Source organism: Polypterus senegalus, chromosome 1, assembly GCF_016835505.1.
Source record: "Polypterus senegalus isolate Bchr_013 chromosome 1, ASM1683550v1, whole genome shotgun sequence".
Classification (NCBI taxonomy): Eukaryota; Metazoa; Chordata; class Cladistia; order Polypteriformes; family Polypteridae; genus Polypterus; species Polypterus senegalus.
In genome coordinates, this window is record NC_053154.1 from 127,910,020 (window position 1) to 127,929,372 (window position 19,353).

Consider the following 19,353-nt stretch of genomic DNA (forward strand, 5'->3'; position numbering starts at 1 on the left):
CTTGTTTGTTAACATTTTTATGATGCCGCTCTGTAGCTAGCATCATCACAAGAGCCCTATTCAAGTTCAGAGGTGTGGTACACTTGTCCACATTGCCATGTACATGCACAAAGGGGACAGTTTAAAGGTTCTGGTGATGGTCATTTTCCACCACTCCAGGGTCTGGCACTCTTTTCCTCCATCTGCAGACGTCAGTGATGGAAAAATTGTCAATCTTGTGGATTCTGGAGGTCTGGACCTGCCCCTTCCAGCCAGAAACCAGAAACCGCCATCTTGATCAATCAGAATCAGACTCCTGTCTGAAAAGTTACGCTGTTTAATGTAAATATCATTATGCATATTTTTCTACAGCTGGAAAGGGATATGTGCGTTACACAATTAGAAAACCCAGATGAAGGGATGAAACAAGTATACAATTTAAAGTTTAATTTATCCACTAAGCCAGTGGTTCTCAATCTGTGTGGCGGGCACCCCTAGGGGCGCTCGAAGTAACAAAAAGGGAGGCATAAAGATGTGAAAAAAAGAAAACAAGAATCGAAAGTATGAAAAATGCATCTATTGAAACCAAAACAAATTAACTTAAACTACATTCTGATACTAGAAAAATGAATATAGAGTTAGATAAATGTCGATAAAGGTTAAGTAGGTATAATAAAATATGCATCTATGATATATCATTAATTAAAAAAGAACAAATTGGTATTAGTGGGCTCCTTGCAAAAAAATGTTAGGGGAGCAAATTAAAACTGTTATGAAAACTCGGGTCGCAAATACTTAAAGGCTGAGAAATGCTGCACTAAGCATTTCTCTATAGGGGGTTTCCTCTACAAGGTAATATAATTTGGAAACTTGTTTCTTTTACATTAAATGACATAGATGCCCTTTCTCTAAAATCTTCACATTGTTCTTATGGCTTTCAGAAATTGTTTGCTAGTATTGCATTACCTGTCATCATCCAAAGACAAGCCGGTAGACTGACTGTCAATTTTAAACTGACTCAGCTTGTGTGAGTGACTCTATAAGTGTATCTGGGATGGCACATATGTCACATCCGAGACTACCTGCCTTATGTCCATTGTTGCCAAGGTAATATCCAGCATCCCAAAAACACTCAGTTGAAAACATTTTAATGTAAGTGTAATGAATTGTGTGAAATGATAAAAACAAGATGACAACAAGATATTAAGTGGATGTACAATATTTGGGAAAAATATATAGTCACTTCATTTTCTGGTTATTACAGTACAAACACTTTGGTTTCATAGTAAAACCAACTATTTTATAAAAAGAGGATGTTAAATGAATATGCTGATCAGACGTTGAGTCATTTTGTAACATGTATATGACCTATTGGCAAGGTCAAGTAGGCCTGGCACTAGCATGGTCCACTGGGAGAAAACTGAGGATGAACAACCTGGACATGTTGAATGGTCTTTCAGGTGGTTTGTTTTTTTCTGGGAATTCTCCAGGAGGAGCAGATGGAGGAAGCTACTTCATGTATAGTAGCCTAGTAAACACACTTTAATGTGTTGCCACAGTGACCCTAAACAGGAAAAGATTGATGTATATGATGACGATTTTACACACCTTTTGTAGTAATCTTCACTACAGCACATCCGCATCCCCGGCTCTTTATATTCTCCTGGGGACCTCCTTACAAAAGCTCTAATTACCTTCCTTTGAACCGCAAGACCTCCTATTAATGACAGTCCTCCTATTTAGATCCACTTTCCTTTCTCCAATGGTTTCTGCTATATGCAATCTATAAATGCTTTGGTGTGCCAGCCACTGTTGTATTATGTCATTTGTTGTATAAAACAGAGCAAAAGTCTTGCAGGTAAATGCATACTCATAAGGATTTTTACAAAACAAATTTGGAAAAGGTCATTGCAATGGCATACTAATCGGTGCTACTGCCTCATAGTTTCAGGGTCTTCAATTCCAATTTCTGTACATTTCTACTAGGGATCATAGGAATTTCCTCTACTTCAACTTATACACTTTCAGGTTGGTCATTTGGCAACTACTGAGTATGACTGGCATTGACTGTGAATCTGTGCCCCTCAATGAAGAAATGGCCTGCACAGGGCTGGTTTTAACTTTGTAGTTGATGCTGCTGGCATATCCCCCTGGATTTTATAACCCTGGTTTGGAAAAGAGCTTTGTGAATGTTGACATTGTATGAGGTACCAACCTGCCTCAATCAAAAGAAGTTCTAATAATTTGATTGTTGACTCAAAATTAGATTATGTGTGAGAAGGTGAGCACATGAGTGCACCATGCAGGGCAGGTTTCAATGCTGTTTTTAGTGTTTTGGATTAAAAAAAGAGTTTAGGATTAGGAAGAAGGTGACAGTCTTCTGCTGATAATACCAAGGTGTAATCTTCCAGTAGTTTACTCCTTTTCAGTCATTTAACAACAGCTCCACCAATCCATCTATCAGTTCCCTGAACCTTGTAATTTAGTTTTGTACTTGTAAGAGTTTAATTTCACCAAAGAAGTATGCAGTGCAAGGCATTAACCAGTCCTGGATGGGGTGCCAGTCTATCACAAAGTGCATCCATTTATAACAGGCTAATTTAGAAATCTGAATATCTTTGGAATACAAGAGAAAAACCTGGTGAAAAACATACAAACTGGATACAGCCAGTGACCAGCTGCCAGAGTCCGAAGGCTGTGTACAGCAGCAGTGGTTACTACTGCGGCACTCCGGTGTAAATGTTGAAAAATGGAAAGGTCTGCTCTGCTAATATGTAATGACTAAAAAATATATAATTTTATAAGTGGTGGTGCAGCCAGCAGTGGCTTGCACTGCTGACTCATGGATCCAGCCTCTGGGGTTTTGTGCTATGCTGTCTGCGAGGTGTTTTTACATTTTCCCTCATGTCCACATGGGTTTTTCACCAGTTATTCTGTTTTTTTTAAATGGCAGTTCTACATTGGCTCCTTGTATGTGTGTGTGTGGGCACTGCCATGCAATAGATTGCCATCCATACAGGGCAGGTTCCTTCTTTCCTCCCAAAGCTACTGCCAAGGCTCCTCTCACCACCCACTACACTCTTAAAGTTAATGGTCCTTTATGGGAGCTTTCCTGGGTTGTGTGGTTCCTCATTGAACCATTACTTCACAAACAACCATTTCATTCTATGAAGGGATCTTTGGATAGGAAATTACTTCTTTGGGCTTTGATAGGCACACAAAACTGAAATATTTAATGCATAGTGGGCTATCTAGCAGGATATTAACAGATCAAGAAAACCTAGACTTAGCATTACTATGAAGGAGGAGGAGAGGCATGTATAACACATCGCTGCACCCACCACACAACAAACCACCTGGATTTGGACACAACTGCAGTGGGTGACACCTCAGCACCATATTGGAAGAGTGTGAGGTTTTTTATGGTGGCTGGAGTGCCAAACCTGTAAGTTGGAGGACCTGGAGGATATGCAGCAGCAGTTCTTTTAAAATCAGAAACCCATTGGTATTTCAAAAATCTCTTATAATCTATTCATGGCTGTTTATGTAACTTGTTAAATACAGTATCTAAATGTATGAAGGTTCTTTCGGTAACCTGATAGTTGTTTTGGGAACCAAAAATAGTCTTAAGATGGCATTTCAGGGGGTGCTACTAAAAGAAGGGCTGTGTTGTGATTCACCAAACTTAAGTGAGGTGCGTGATCCAACTTTATTGTGTTTCAGTCGGTGCCTTGCAGTGTGCGTCATTTGTAGGTCATTTGTTATTTAGTGCTCCTGTTCTATGATATGAAAAGCATCAAGTACTTTGCTTGCAATGGTCACTTTCAAATGAGCCATATAAATGGGCAATCTAGCAAGTTCCTTGCTTCAGGCTTAGCGGTTGTAAGGGTGAAGAAATTTTTTTAACAGAATGGAATTTGTACTTTGCAATGATCTATAGAGAAGGTTGAGGTCTGGTATTGATTTCTGTGCAAGCATTGATGGTGAAATGTCACTGATTTGGAGGTGTGATCAACCTTTTTGCCAGGGTTGGACAAGTCAGGCTGTTTAAACTGTTTTGGATCAGCAGTGCAGGTGTTATCAGTGGACAAAGCTTGTTGGCAGTGTGTCATTACTTATTTTGGCATACTGGCACCCGACGTTTTATAGGGATCTCCAATTCTTCAGACCCCTTGATTGTTGTATGTCACTTCCTCAGAGCACTTAATACTTCACGGGATACCCCAAAACCTCCAGATCGTCAATCGAGTGTCAACATTTTACAGGGGATACATTTCAAGATTATTGACATTTATAAAGCTAAATTGCTCAATTTATATTTACATTTTATGCATGGAGTTAAAAGCTATTTTTTAATTCAATTTGTTCACCTAAAGTACTATGGATCAATAAAAATCAGTTCTTTGACTTCTTCATCTTCAGATGACATGTGGCTGTTATAAGGGGTGTGAACATGAATCAGACATTTTCTAGGGGTGTGGGACATAGAAAAGGTTGGGAACCACAGCTCTGTATCATCCTTCTGGAGAATCTTTAACACTTATTCTTAAGCAGATATGTGAATCTTAAATTGTAAATGGGGTATTAAAACATATGATTTTTGTCTTAGTAATGTCATATAGTTTAAAAGCTATAGAAATAACTAAAATAAATATATAACTTCATCATTACTATCATAATTTGTATATGATGGACATTCTTTCAGTTGTGGATACCTGAAGAGACGAAGGAGATGTTATAGGAGCATTTACTGACAGAGCGCTTTGCCGCACCCACCACATGAGAAACCACCTCAGGATCCCTGATTAGGACCCAAGTGCAGCCACCTCAGCACCAGATGCAATGGAACAGTGCGAGGTTTTTTTTGTGGTGGCTGGAGTGCCAATTCTGCCACAAAGACACCTGAAGAACTGAAGTAAATCCCATTTTACCAGTCTTGTTCCTTTATCAAAGTGTGCACTGACTTCTGGTTTATTATAGGAATATGTGATAGGTGGCGCAAAGAAACCCATGGTGGTCGGACATGCAAGCACTCATTTCACTGTACTCGACACATTTACTACTACTGCTACTACCACCATAACCAGATGAAGAAATCTTTGTGTGAAAACGTACACTACACGACTTAGTATTCTGCAGTGTGAAGCTCAAATAATACAAATAAAAAAACTTTAACTGTTCATCCTTAAGCTATAATCCTGGATCAACTGAAAACGCAACGCGCAAACCTAGAAGAGAGTTAGCTACTCTGAGAAGGTTTTTAATGTATTTTCCTTATTCCGCCTGTTTTATTATTCGGAATAATCAGCGACCATGAACTGAATAAAGCGAGTTAGAAAACAAACGAACCTACACTCCAAACACTACGTACGGCGACAGGGTATTTTATCATTACTATTTGTACACAGAGGATCTATCGTTAATCAAGCAAAATGATTTAGTGAACAAAAGACAAAACTCGTCTGCGGCAGTTTACATGACACGACTGTCAACAGTATCTCTCGCCTGTTCTCTCAGATTAAACTGGAGACTGGGGGCGGGAACGTCGAGATTTCATTCCGCCTCCTCCCATTTGCAGCTTCAGGCACAGGGCAGCGGCAGATCGCGATCCCATTCATTATTCAATCTGTGATGTAAATCCAAAGAAGCATCCGCTCCCCTTTCTTGCTCTTCTCTGTATTCGCGTGTGGCTAAGACGATAATCCCAATGATATGTTTCAAATTCTAGAGGTCTTCTTCCTTTACTACCTTCTTTTTTTCTTTTCTTTTTAAACAGGAGAGCTTCTTTGACACAAAGGCATCCGATTCATACTCGGCGATGAATCCTTTTTCCATTGCCCGGTATCAGCTGGGTACCTTGCCATCAAGCGAAGTGGAAAGGAAGATGAAAGCTTGTTCTGTAAAACCGAACTCCATAACACGCTCTCCGTAGGGGGCGAACTTAGCTGCACTGCCAGAAAGCCAAAGGCTCAACTTGTGGGACACTAACGTGAGGGCGGTTGGCTGAAGCAAACGGTGCAGAAGAAGGAGAGGGGAAAACAACTTAAAAATATGTCTGCAACATCCAGTTCTGTGTTTTTGAACAAAACTACATTTTTTACGGAAATCTACGAAAGAATGGAATCAAATGATGCCCAAAGGCAGAGCAGCGTACTTTTGTTTTGCGTGTCATTTATTATCGTCTTACTAACTTTGGTGGGCAGCATCTATCAGTTATTATCTTTGCTGAGAATTCGGACTAAAAGCTCTCTGTCTCTCATCGTGGCTGCGCTGTCCATCGATGACCTTATTAGTGTGGTGCCAGTATCGGTTTTTATGTTTATGCAGTGGAAGGAGAATCATCAGACAAATACACTGTGCACTTCATCTGCACTTTTGTTCCTCTTCCAAGGATTATCTAGCAATTTAAAGGCAGGTTTGATTGCAGCGTACACTTTCTATGTGACCAAATTTTTCGGAGCTTTTCAAGCGGCCAGGCGGCCGCTTAGGATCCTGTGGGCCGTCATTGCGATATGGATTATTAGTCTTACTGTCAGCATCTTACCTTTATGTGGCTGGGGCTCATTCACTCCAAAGTCCTGGGGTTGCTTCCCAGACAGCCTCAGTTCCTACGTTTTACTCATTTTTGTTTTGTACGCCTTCAGCTTCTGCCTTGTGGCTATTTTTTCAGTCCCTCTCTCATATCGGCTGCTGTGTTCGGACGACCAGCAGAAAGCCTTTGATCCCAGTTATTGTGAGATGACCGGAGTTCCGACGTCTGATGGGGTCACGCCGATTAGCAATGTGTCGATTTTTTCTAGGGAAGACAGCACTGAAAAAAGTTTCAGGAAGGAGAAGGAGATTTTCAGCCTTGAACCTGGACTGTTAAAGAGCAACATCGAGAATCATGCACGTCCGGGGACAGATGCCGCCAGGCTTCAAAGAAATGATCACATCATGACCAAGTCTCCTGTTTTCTTTGCACAAAAGAGATTTGCCTTGATTCTGTGCATGGCCAGAATAATTTTATGGATGCCCATGATGGTAAGCAATCATACTGGGTGCGAATGCACGCAGCGCCTCGGAATTCTAGGTTTTTGTTCTGTCTTAACTGAAAAAGTCAGCTGAGTTTTATTGACTATATTTTTACCAATGGAATTGTAATTTTTTAAGCCACTTTAACTGAACCTAATTTAAAATCAAAGACATAGTTAATTACACAATATAACGTAGACAGATGCAAAATATAATGATGTTATCTCTTGGTTCCACTTTATTGCTTTAATGTGGCATTTTGTGTCTGCAGGCTGGACTCACTAACATTTTTGCCCCCAAATGAAATATCTATTAGCAATATTTTCATCCAGAGACTTGCCACCTTTTCCAGGTCAGCATTGTCGTTGAGTCGAGCTCTTACTGTTATGTAACTAAATCAATGAGTGCTTTGCATTATTTCTTAATGCTGTTTTGCAGATACAGTTGCTGGTTGGTCATGTCATTCATTTCAGCAGCTCCTCCTTCGAGACGCTGAGTTTTGTTCTGACTCTGCTGTCTGCGGCGGTCACGCCCGTGTTTGTTCTGTCTGAGCGTTGGATCCACCTGCCCTGTGGCTGCTTTATTAACTGCAAGAGGACAGCATACACAATGTCTCCAGACTCAGCTCGGGGTAAGATTCCGGCAGTCAAGGCTTTGCGCTCGGTTTCTCTGACGAACATTCAATTCCCCCTTTCTCCTCAGGCTGTATGAGTTAAAGTAAGGTCAGGTTTTGTGTACCGCACACTAGGAAAACTAATGGCGAAGACCCCATAACGTACAACCACTACAAACCCCCATCCTGCCACCCAACATGAGCTTTACTGTATGATTTCAGCAGAATGTGTTTGCAAAATGAATAAACGTAACGATGCAACTATTTGATTCACTTATGTCAACAGGTTGCACACACAGATGGTACAATTTATGAAAATAAATGTCACCGATAAACAAACCCACGCTGTTTATTAAGATTAGCTGATTTTATTTTTAAGTAGTTTTGACACTGAATGTGAATTAACTAATAACTACTTACTATGCTACAATGTTTTTGTAATATATTCGTTACAAGTCTGAATTTACACATATTCAATACTCCTACTTTATTTGTTATACATATGCATAAAGTGGCAGTGACGGTCGAAACCCAAATGAAGCCCAATTGGCTGTTGCAGGAATAGGATGATAAATGTCCCTCAGTGTCCGGAGCCCGCACCCCTTAACTTACCTAAACGGCGCCTTTCGTTGTCCGGTGCTCAAAGTCAGTACATTGAAGGTGTGCGCAGGGTCTGACCCCCTTGGTGTCCGGAGTTCGAGCCCTTCAACTTACCTAAAAGGCGCTCCTCACATGACGATAGCCGCCGTTGTCACCCAATGGGCTGACTTGCTTTGTAAGGTGGGATAAAGGAAATTCAATTAGTACTTTAGCCACATTACTAAGAAATCCGCCTTAAATGTCTACACCTTTTCATGCATAATCTGGAACACGCTTCAATGTCTGCAATATAGGGTTCAGTTTTCATTTTATTGCCTCAAGTGCAAACAATACTGTATGTGTTTCTTTATATTGATCAGCTTATATATTTTGAAATTATTTTTAATATATATCATTTTGTACCCCCCACCTCTGCCATGCACAGATATATTCACAAATAAACACGGATTGTTTTTTATTTTCATTTAAATTTAAATGTTCAAACATTCTGTCCAAAATATCCGCTTTCTTATCGCATTCTCTATCTTGCCTTTCAGTGAAAAAGCGAGGATTTCAGTTCAATCTGTCATTCCAGCAAGGGCATGGGATTTATAAAATAACTGAACCAAATAATTTCAGGGCTGAAAAATGTCCGCCCTACTTTAATCTTACGAACCATAACTCAGAGAAGCAAAAATCTTATCAAATCGAGGCCTGTCGACTGTCCAGACAAGGCAGCCTTGAATTCAGAACCACGGCTTTGAAAGACAGCTCCTTACAGACAGACTTTCAGAAAAGTCTAACAGTGGAGGCGAAACCTGAACGCGTGAGAGAAAGGGCTGGTGGATCTCACAGCTTTCACTTTAGCATGACTGGATCATCAGTCAAAGAAGAAAACAGCCTGGAGGACTCTCCTGTATTTGAGGGTCCAGACAGGAGATTGTCCCACGAAGAGTGTCGAAAACTGGAACTCACAGACTGGGAATGGTGTCGAAGTAAATCGGAAAGAACTCCTCGACAGGTAACGCTTTTAGCTAGTACTCTTTCATTAGGATGTTATACCTGAGGTCTTGGTCAAAACAAAACCTAACTGCAAATGTCAGAAAATGCATCAATGCACCGGTTTTTTTTTAATAATATCTGCTTAAATCATGTCATTAAACTTTGTTGTCCGTCTTCATTTTTCTTGTGTTGGGCATCTTAATTAAAAATTGATATTTTTTATTGTGCAATTATTCTTAATTATTATTAAGTACTTGTATTTTTGGTCAAATTTAACGTTACTCATAACATCTATATATCTGTGTATTAAGGTATACATAACATTTACTGTAATTATAATTGTATTGATAATGTGTTACTCTTAAGTACATCGATTTTTTTCTCCATTTAAGATAAAGCATACTGAAATGTCAACTACATGTTTACTTAATTTATTGAACATGAACCATGATAAGGACAAAGATATGACTTTTTATATACAACACATTATAATGTCCTTATTATGATTAAGATGAAATATAATACGTAAAATACACATTTGTAAATTATAATAGTAAAATAATTTGGAATCATGTCATAAGTGTAACATGTTTAGAGTGTTAAAAAGAAGTCTTATATTCCAAATCAAAATGAAGTAAAGGTCCTCCCTATCTCTTTTGCTTTCTGAAAGTGATTTCTACTTTAGGTATAACTATACTATTAAAGATATATAATGGTTATTTTCATGCTGAAATGGAAAGAAGGTTAAGGACACAGTGTTTCGGCTGTACATACCCATACAAGCATATAGATAGATAGATAGATAGATAGATAGATAGATAGATAGATAGATAGATAGATAGATAGATAGATAGATAGATAGATAGATAGATAGATAGATAGATAGATAGATTGTAATTGCTGTGGAACTGCTTTATTCAAAAAAGTGTATTTTCTTCCATCACTTTACAAAAGTCACATAGACTGCAACATTCTTCCATTTTCTTGGCTTATAGTTGATTCAGTAGGCCTCAATCCAAAAGCAAAAAATTACTCCAACTTGTACATGGGGATCAGTTGGAAAGACCTGATGAAATTAATACAGTGTGGTTAGTTGGGGGTTTTATTTTGTGTTAGATCACAGTATTTTTTTAAACTTTTTTTTTTTTTTGCAACTGTATAGGCAATGTAGCCATATTCAATATGAGCTGAGCATATTGCAGTGGGGTTTTATTATTTCCCTGAAGCCCACAAGATGAAAAGATGGCTGAATTGATGGCAATTTAATCACATGATATTCAACTCCAAGGTTATATCATGGATGTAGCAGAAAGTCAAGAGTGAAATTCTAGCCTAATGGTTAAATCAAAGCTGTGCTACTGCACAGTTTGTTTTGCAGTCTTTTTGGACCTATCTTTCCATAGGTAACAGGGAGATTTTAGATTCAAGTGACTCTTAGCCCAAAATATCCACTACATTAATATTGAGTTGCTGTATTAAAACCAGGTGGCACAGTGGCAGCACTGCTGCCTCGCAGTAAGGAGACCTGCGTTCGCTTCCTGGGTCCTCACTGCATGGAGTTTGCATGTTCTCCCCATGTCTGCGTGGGTTTCCTCCCACAGTCCAAAGACATGCTGAGGGTTTGTTCCTGCCTTGTGCCCTGTGTTGGATGGAATTGGCTCCACCAATGACCCTGTATTAGGATATAGTGGGTTGGATGGATGTATTACAACCTGCCCATTCCAGTTTTCTGTGACGAAGGTTCAAAAGAATATAATTGTTAATTAAAGTTTGTTTAGATTTGCTTGATGTTTTGGTTGAGGGCAGTGGTACAATAGTATACAGTAAATGTTTATAACTTATGTGTGATATGTCATTATGTACCCAGAATCAGCTTTAATTTCATTAGCACTTCATTAGATTAGAAATACTTCAGCACCCAAAACTTTCAATGAAAGTATTTTTATTCCATCAGTCCATTTGTTGGATTTGCTTTCAAATTAACAGTCATAGGGAACCAATTCCAGTATTATCAGGTACAAGGCAGCAGTCATCCTTGGATGGGGCAGCAGAGCATCATGTGGCACACTTACACACAGACACACTAACTTACACACACATTCACTTACAACAAGACTGTTTAGAGTTGTAAATTAGCCTAACTCAGAATTTTATACTTATTTAATCGGTACACAACAAAAATAGACAGATCTTGGGCCGAGATCCTTCACCCGCTTGCTCTCTGTGTGATTTGTGTGCATTCTTCCCATGTCTGCTTGGATTTTCCTGAAGTACTCCAGGTTTCCTCTTGAATCCCAAAAAACATACAGGTTATGTTAGTTGGCAATTCTAGACTGGCACTCCCAAAGGAATGCATTTTAGGTCAACAGGTGACTCTAAATTTGTCTCTGTAAATTTCCTGCCATAGGCTGCTATTCCACTTTCAATTGTTTCCCTCCTGTCCAGTACTACCAAGACAGGTTTGACTGCAGTTTATTAAAATAGCAAGATTTCATGATATTTTAACATTTGTTTTTAAAAGATATTTTTAGTTTTTCTGTTACAGTGTGGACAAATACAGTAACTGGTTTCACATGTGTTGATAGAACAATATATTTGACACAATTAATGGAAACTGTGTGCACTTACTGTATATTTGAGGAAGAAAATTATCATAATATGTCTTCAGAAGTATACGCTAAATAGAGTTTCTGTTTAGCATGAGAATAGTCTTCACTCATCTCATGGTGATAGTCTACTTCTATCAGTGTAGCATTCTGATTTTGAAGTTTGTCAGAAATAACAAACTGTTAAAAAGCATACAAAGTTAAAAATTACATAGAAAATAAACATTATTTACTACAACCTGAGACAAAGTGAAATACTGAATGCTTGTTTTTAGGACTGTATGACAGTAATAATTTTAAAACCCAGTCTGTCCTGTGTTTTTTTTTTTTCATATTGAACTTGCAGAATTGAGTATTTCTTTCTTATTCTCTTTCTGTCACCCTCACTCATCCAAACTTAAGCTCCATCCTGTTCCTCCCAACTCCAGCTCGACTAATGGAGTGAGGTGGCCTCCAGGTGCTTCATGATGATCTTCTGACGGCACTTCCTGGTGTGGCGGAAGTGCCGCATGAGCACCCGCACACTGGGTGTGCCTGGAATCTCTTCCGGCAGCACCTCCGGTTGTGGTGTAAGTGCTGCAGTCCAGGGCTCCATAATCCTCCAGGCACCCCCTGGTGGTGGCCATGGGTCCCAGCATGGTTGAGCTTCTAAGCTCTGAACCTTTAGCCCCCATGCAGACCAGGGCGACGGTCCTCTCATTGCCCAGTGGAGGTATTGTCCCTCTCCCGGTCTTTCCAGGCATCCTGGCTGGGCAGGGTCTCCGGCCATCCGCCACACCAGGTACCACTGGTTTCCACCCACATTACAAGAACAAGTTATTTAGGTTGTATGGAATCTCTAAATCAGCCCATTGTGTGTGTGTGTGCTGTCCATAGTTTGTTGCTGCAATATGCCCAATGCTGCTGGCATACGTTCTTGCCCTCTCACTAACCCCATAACCCTGAATTTAATTATGCAGGTTAAAAAAATCTGTTTTGTTCTCACTTTTCTGATCATATCCTAATTGTTGTTTTCTGGTGTAACCATATGAAGATGAGAACAGATCAATAACTTTATACTTATAAGTTTCATATTCTGATTTTTCTATTTAATTATTGCATGTCTACATTTCATGTTTTGCTTAGAGTACTTTTTAGATTGCTCTGTTTCCTTTTAGCTTTGAGCATTTTACCTTATTAAGTTGTCGGCAAGATTTTAGCCTAATAATCACTATGTATTTGAAACAATATATGATATCTCTATTAGTCTTAAAATGATCACTGCATATAAGGATATTTTAAAAATAACTACCCGTTGATAAAAAGCCCTTATCACCCAGAATTATCAAAATAAATGTCACATATGACAACAATCAAATTGTGAGCAGTTCTTAAAATAATACATCCAGGAAAAAATAATACAGTTTGAATATAACAGATAAACCAACACCTCTGTTTTAAAAGACTGACTGTAAAATTAGGTAAGATGGCTGTGGTTCAATAGGACAGAATTAGAAAAAGGTCCTCACAAAAGGTACTTCAAGAATTGCTCTGAATAGCTTACAGTTTAATATGCTTTCACTGCTGCTCTGTAGCTAAGTACAGTATATCTATTATGCGCTCTGTGTGCAATCTTTAAAAAAATAAAAATCATTTTCCTCCTTGATATACAGTAGGTGTGCCATAGACAGTATGCAGAAGGGATATTCACATGGCATATATCCTTCAAATTTAAAAGCAAATAGCATGACTTTCATTTGTTGAATTTGAATACAACATTTGAAAGTTACCTTTACATTTATTTATGTATTTGTCATACTCTAATTTACTGTATATGACAGACTGAGAAGCCATTTTCTAAAAGACTAATACAATATGGAAAACAATACATGGATAGACAGGCATAAGTATTCTGAAGAGAACTATAGACAAGAAAAATAATAAAGCATACAGAGAGATTTGCAGCTAGCTGGAAAGACAATAGATAGATAGATAGATAGATAGATAGATAGATAGATAGATAGATAGATAGATAGATAGATAAGGACTAATTTAGCTGTTATGAAAACAATAATGTGTAATAATGTTATATAAATGCTTCAGTTTTATTTACTTTTTTTTTTTTGCATTGATTTGTTTGCTTGTTTTTTACAGAGATCCACTGGAGGATTAGCTATACCTCTTTGTGCATTCCAAGGGACAGTATCACTTCATGCACCAACTGGCAAAACTTTGTCTCTTTCCACCTATGAAGTCAGTAGTGATGGACAGAAAATTACTCCAACGGCTAAAAAAATTGAGGTTTACCGTTCCAAGAGCGTGGGCCATGAGCCAAACATTGATGAGACTCCAAATGGCGCTATGGACACAAACGTAAAAATCCATTTAGAAGTACTTGAAATCTGCGACAATGAAGAAGCCATGGACACAGTGTCTATAGTTAGTAATATAAGCCAATCCTCAACCCACGCCAGATCACCTTCTTTGCGTTATTCTAGAAGAGAAAATAGATTTGTCTCCTGTGACTTGGGTGAAACTGCTTCATATTCTCTTTTTATCCCCACAAACAATCCTGATACTGATATCAATATATCAATTCCTGACACTGTGGAGGCTCACAGACAGAACAGTAAAAAGCAGCACCGGGATAAGTCTGGTTACCAAGAGGAAATACAATTACTTAATGAGGCTTACAGAAAACAGGAAGAAGACTCGAATAAATGTAGGCAAGAGGTCATTTGAAAAGCACTATAGCACTGCATGCACCAGAGCAACATTGTTTAGATCTATTTGTGACCCATCAGTTCAATAGCTTTTTCATCATTGAATATTAACTGCTAATGGGCCTAGTTATCCTCCATAAAATTGTACACATTGTTCACTTTGTTCAGGTGGTTCACAGGTAGCCTGAAATACTTTAATAAGAGGTTAATATTTTTAAATATGTACAGTATGTGAAAAAGAAAATTTGATTCCATTAGGTTTATTTTCACCGTTTCAACATTTAACCTTTTTTAAGTTGTCTGCACATGTGTAGTCTGTTTAAATAACACTTATAAATAATAAGAATTTTTATGAATTTCATCTCTCATTCCAAACAGAAGCTCAACAACAAACAAAGAACTCTATTGCAGGCCTTAGGCTGTGCATCATTTCTTAGTTAAGTTCTGTCATAATTTCTGTAATCAATGTTACAGTTGTCACTATGTTCTTAGAGCCAGTTGCAAGTATTAATACAGCTTACACATCATGTCTAAGGTTTGTTTCAGCGTGGTGCCCAATGCTGCTAGAACAAAGGTTAGATGGGAAAATTAATGAATAGCACACAGTACTGGTGTCACTGTGGATAATTTTGTGTCTTCACGGTTCTAGGTTTGATTCAGTGCCTGTGTGGAGTTTACACAGAGTAAGTTTGTAAGTTTTCCTCCCTTCTCCCAAAGAAGCCGCTAATTCTAAACCGTGTTCAGTGTTCATGCATGTGTAAATGTGCTATACATCTTGTTGGTTCCTGCCTTTTGCCTTGTGCTGCTAAGAAACAACTCCCTGTGACCATAAACTGGAGAATTAGGTTAGAAAACTGATGGAAGGTAAAACATGTACAGTATAACACATCTATAAACAACTAACATAATCATTTAGAAACATTTCAAGCACCATTCATCTAAAATTATTCATTTAATAATAACTGTTTAATTATTGTTTTACTCTTCTCCCCCTTGCCTTTCATGATTCTTTAACAGACTAAGCAGGTTAAAAAAATGGGTGGCTTTTTGTTTGATTAACTTTTAGTTTTCATTGTAAAAATGCTTGCAAAGAATTTAAGGAGTCTACATTCCAAAACAAAATGAATACAAGAAGGCATAGGTCATCCATAGTTAAACCCGATATAAAAATACCAGCAGATAGTGAAGAACAGTATACCCAAAAGTAGATCAGAAAACAACCAAGACAGATTTGGATGAACATATTTTAAATATCTAAACATAAAATATTAATACAAATTAATATTAATACTTTAAAAAAGGAAAATAATATTTTTACATCTATAATATAAAAAATCCTGAGACGAGACAAGACTTTTTTCAAGATAATTTTTCAAGTCCCACGAATCAAGACTTTGGCCATGAGATTTTTTCCAAGTCACTCCCTCTTCTCAACCATATTCAAGCATACAAATGGTATTCTCACCCCTTATTTATGTGTATGCTTTTGACAGAAACAGTTCTTGCTCTCTCAGCTCTTATAAATTTTAACGTTTTCCTCACTTTAAGTTCCCAATTAAAGAAGACGTATTATGTCCAAATCTTATTGAAGAATTTCATCATGAAGTGTTATCAACAAAAGAAGTGTGTACACGGGCAATCCTAGCACCTAGAAATGATGAAGTCAAATGAATTTACACCAAAAATGTCGATCGGTAACACGGCAAATTGATTAAATGTGTATCAATAGACTATGCTGAAACAATTGTTAATGTATTAAAACGTTAACAGTTTCCCATTAGAATAGCTTTTGCAAAGACAATGAACAAATCTTATAGACAAACATTTGAAAAAGTTGTTTTATTTATTAGAAAGAAATTAAATTCAATCATGGGCAGTTATACATTGTGTTCTCACAATGTAAGTCCAAACACAGAATCAAAATTCAATGCGATATTGACAAAAATTTAATTACTTTTTACTGAATTTTTACAGTAAGACTGTAAGCTTAAAAAGCATTTGCTTGTTCATTTCAAAGCCAAACAGAACAAATTTGTATTACACAGCAAATAACTAACGCAACATAAAACATAATTTACTTTGAAATTATTATGTTTTACTATATTTTTAATATAGTTAATTACTCGCTGTAATGTAAAATAGTTAGTTCTATTATGCATATGTAGCAATTCCAATGAAAATAACAATTTAATTTACAATTTAAATTGTACAACAACATCCCCATACGCGAGCGGTAGAACTGCAAAGAGGCAAGCGCGTAGCATAGGCCCAGGGGTTGGCAAGCGTAGTGAGCAGAGTGCAAAGCTTTTTTTAAATTAAAAGGTCATATGTTTGAGCAAAAGTTGTATTGACAGTAGTGTGATTGAGATTAACTATCCTTGGCTCTTTGTAACCTTAAGCTTGATATTATTTATTTATATTTTTGAGAGCTTTGGTAAAATATTTATTTAATTTTGAGGATGAATAAAGTATAATCTATCTATCTATCTATCTATCTATCTATCTATCTATCTATCTATCTATCTATCTATCTATCTGATCTGCCTGTGTGCTCAGTCTAATCATGTACAGCAGATCATGCTTTAGCAAATATATCAGAAGAGCTTTGGAATGGTTGTTGACATGTAAGAAACTGTAATTGTGTGTTGGTGCGTATGTGTATACTGAATAATAATGGAAAATTTCTTCTCTCCATGGAAACACTAAGTAAATTATTTTTAGAAAAGTTTAAAAAGAAAAATGTTTAGCCACAAATGGATGGTGTGTTTGCTTGCTTTTGCTTGACCTAAGGTAAACATGAAATATAGATATTTTATATTTATTAGCAAAACAGGTCTGTAGAGGATGGCTACAAGGCCCCAGGAAATTTATTCATGATACTACTGTTTAAAATTTCTTGCTTTTAAATTATTATATATGATCGATTGAGTTCAACAATATTAAAAAAACATGAATATGTTCTTGGCAGAAAGCATAACATTTACTAAGCTGTTTAATATCTGATTATCTTTCTTTAAATGTTGGTTGAATTTTTTTGTCCAGCAGATTTTGGAAAACTAATATAAAGCCATATAATATTTTTTCCCAATTGTCCATTTGTGGAAATGTCTATATGTGGGACTATAACAAATGCACATAACAGAAAAAGTACCATTTACTTTTAGCCTTGATTGCATAGTTGTGGAATTTAAGTTAATCAGTTAATAAATGTATCAGTTTACTAAAAGATTTCAAAAAGGTATGGGAACCCTAGAGCGAAATAACACTGTAAGGCCATCCATCCAGTTATTTCACTTGATTTTTCCCAATCAGACTTGCAGAGCACTAGAGTCTTTTCCAGGAAGCTTGAAAAGGCCAAAAGAAGGAATCCATCTGGGTAAGTCAATTTCACTCACTTATACACTTTATCTTATTAGATCAATGTAGGGTCACCATCATGTCTCTGGAGAGAAAGACGAAGGAGAAAATGCAAACTGTACCCAGATGTCACCTGTGATTTGAATCAAAATAACATTTAAGGCATTATTAAGCTCCATGCCATTATGCTGTCTGCTTTTTACTAGCAGTTCCTTAACTATTTTCCTACCTGCATATACTGTACTGCAATTTTATAGTAATTACCACAGTATTTCATTAATGTTTCAGGGAGCAAAAGAGAAAAAAAATACTTATTGTTTGAGACACCACAGATGGAAAAACACCTTTTCTTGAGCTGGTTTCTGTCTTGTGTGGCATGTTGCTAGGATAATCAAGGGCCCTTACAATCTTGTACGTTGTATTAAGCTAGTTAGACAATGGATGGAAGTGCAAATGGATGTGATTCAGTCTAGTGTTAGGTGAATAGCAAATTGAAAATCAAAGTAGATAAGAATACATCATAATAATTATGTGTGAACGAGGATAAAATTGGAAATAATTTCATGGAAGCCTGGGAGAGAAAATCTGGGACCTGGCCAATGCTATATTTTTTCTGTTTCTGTTTTTGTCAATGTAAATAACAGTTTCTGCGTAAATATGCTTATTTTTTTCTATGTTATTGAATTTATTAAAAGCAAGTAACATCCCATATAAGCATATCAAACTTGACAAAACTAAACATCTTTAAATTGTCAATGTTAATTTCTTTCTATTTCCTTACATATAGTCTTTTGGCTACATGAGTTCTTACATCAGTGATACCAAAGCAGAAATGTAGCAAACAAGCAGAAATTTTAGCTGGTAAATGATTATTATCACTAAACAAATGTGGAGACGGCCACTCTATGGCACTTTGGATATGATTGAGCTGAACTGACAGCATTTGCCAGGAAAAATAATATTATACAAAACAAAACTAAATCCACAGGACACTACAATAATCTCCAAGGCTTTGTTAAAATAACAAGTACATAATTTTCAGTAAACATAATTTTCATACCATTGTGCCCTTCGTAAACATTAGTACGCTGTATATAATGTTGCCCCCTGCCATCTCTTAAGTTGGATAAGGCCATGCTGTAACATAAAGGCTGCAGAGGTATTTTTGAATAAATTAGGTTATTTAAACCTAAGTACTTAAAATATTCAATCTGTCTATTTTTCTAAATCCCATACTTTATTACGAGCCTTGTTTCTTCTCCTATTCAGTGTAGGAAATGTGAGAATTTAATTTAGTTAATTTATTATCAGTTTTAATTTCAGCAGTGTCAGTAATTACTTGAATAATTTGATAAGGCTCCTAGTTTACTTACTTTGCCCACTGCACACCCCACCTACAGTACCTGGAAAAGGGTCTCTCTTTGAACTGCATTTCCCAAGGTATCTTCCATTTTTTCCCTAAAGGGTTTTTTTGGGAGTTTTTCCTTGTCTTCTTAGAGAG

At 37.1% G+C, this 19,353-nt stretch overlaps 1 protein-coding gene across 1 annotated transcript in view; it reads left to right on the forward strand.

Annotated features, from left to right (window-relative positions):
- The first annotated feature begins 5,797 nt into the window (after positions 1-5,797).
- LOC120535958 (probable G-protein coupled receptor 149) overlaps positions 5,798-19,353 on the forward strand; it is a 34,309-nt gene continuing 20,753 nt past the window's right edge. The window contains exons 1-4 of the mRNA XM_039764232.1: positions 5,798-7,002; positions 7,432-7,624; positions 8,743-9,206; positions 13,927-14,494. Of these exons, the coding sequence (XP_039620166.1) occupies positions 6,031-7,002; positions 7,432-7,624; positions 8,743-9,206; positions 13,927-14,494 (2,197 nt within the window). The 5' untranslated portion in view covers positions 5,798-6,030. The remainder of the gene's footprint in view (positions 7,003-7,431; positions 7,625-8,742; positions 9,207-13,926; positions 14,495-19,353) is intronic.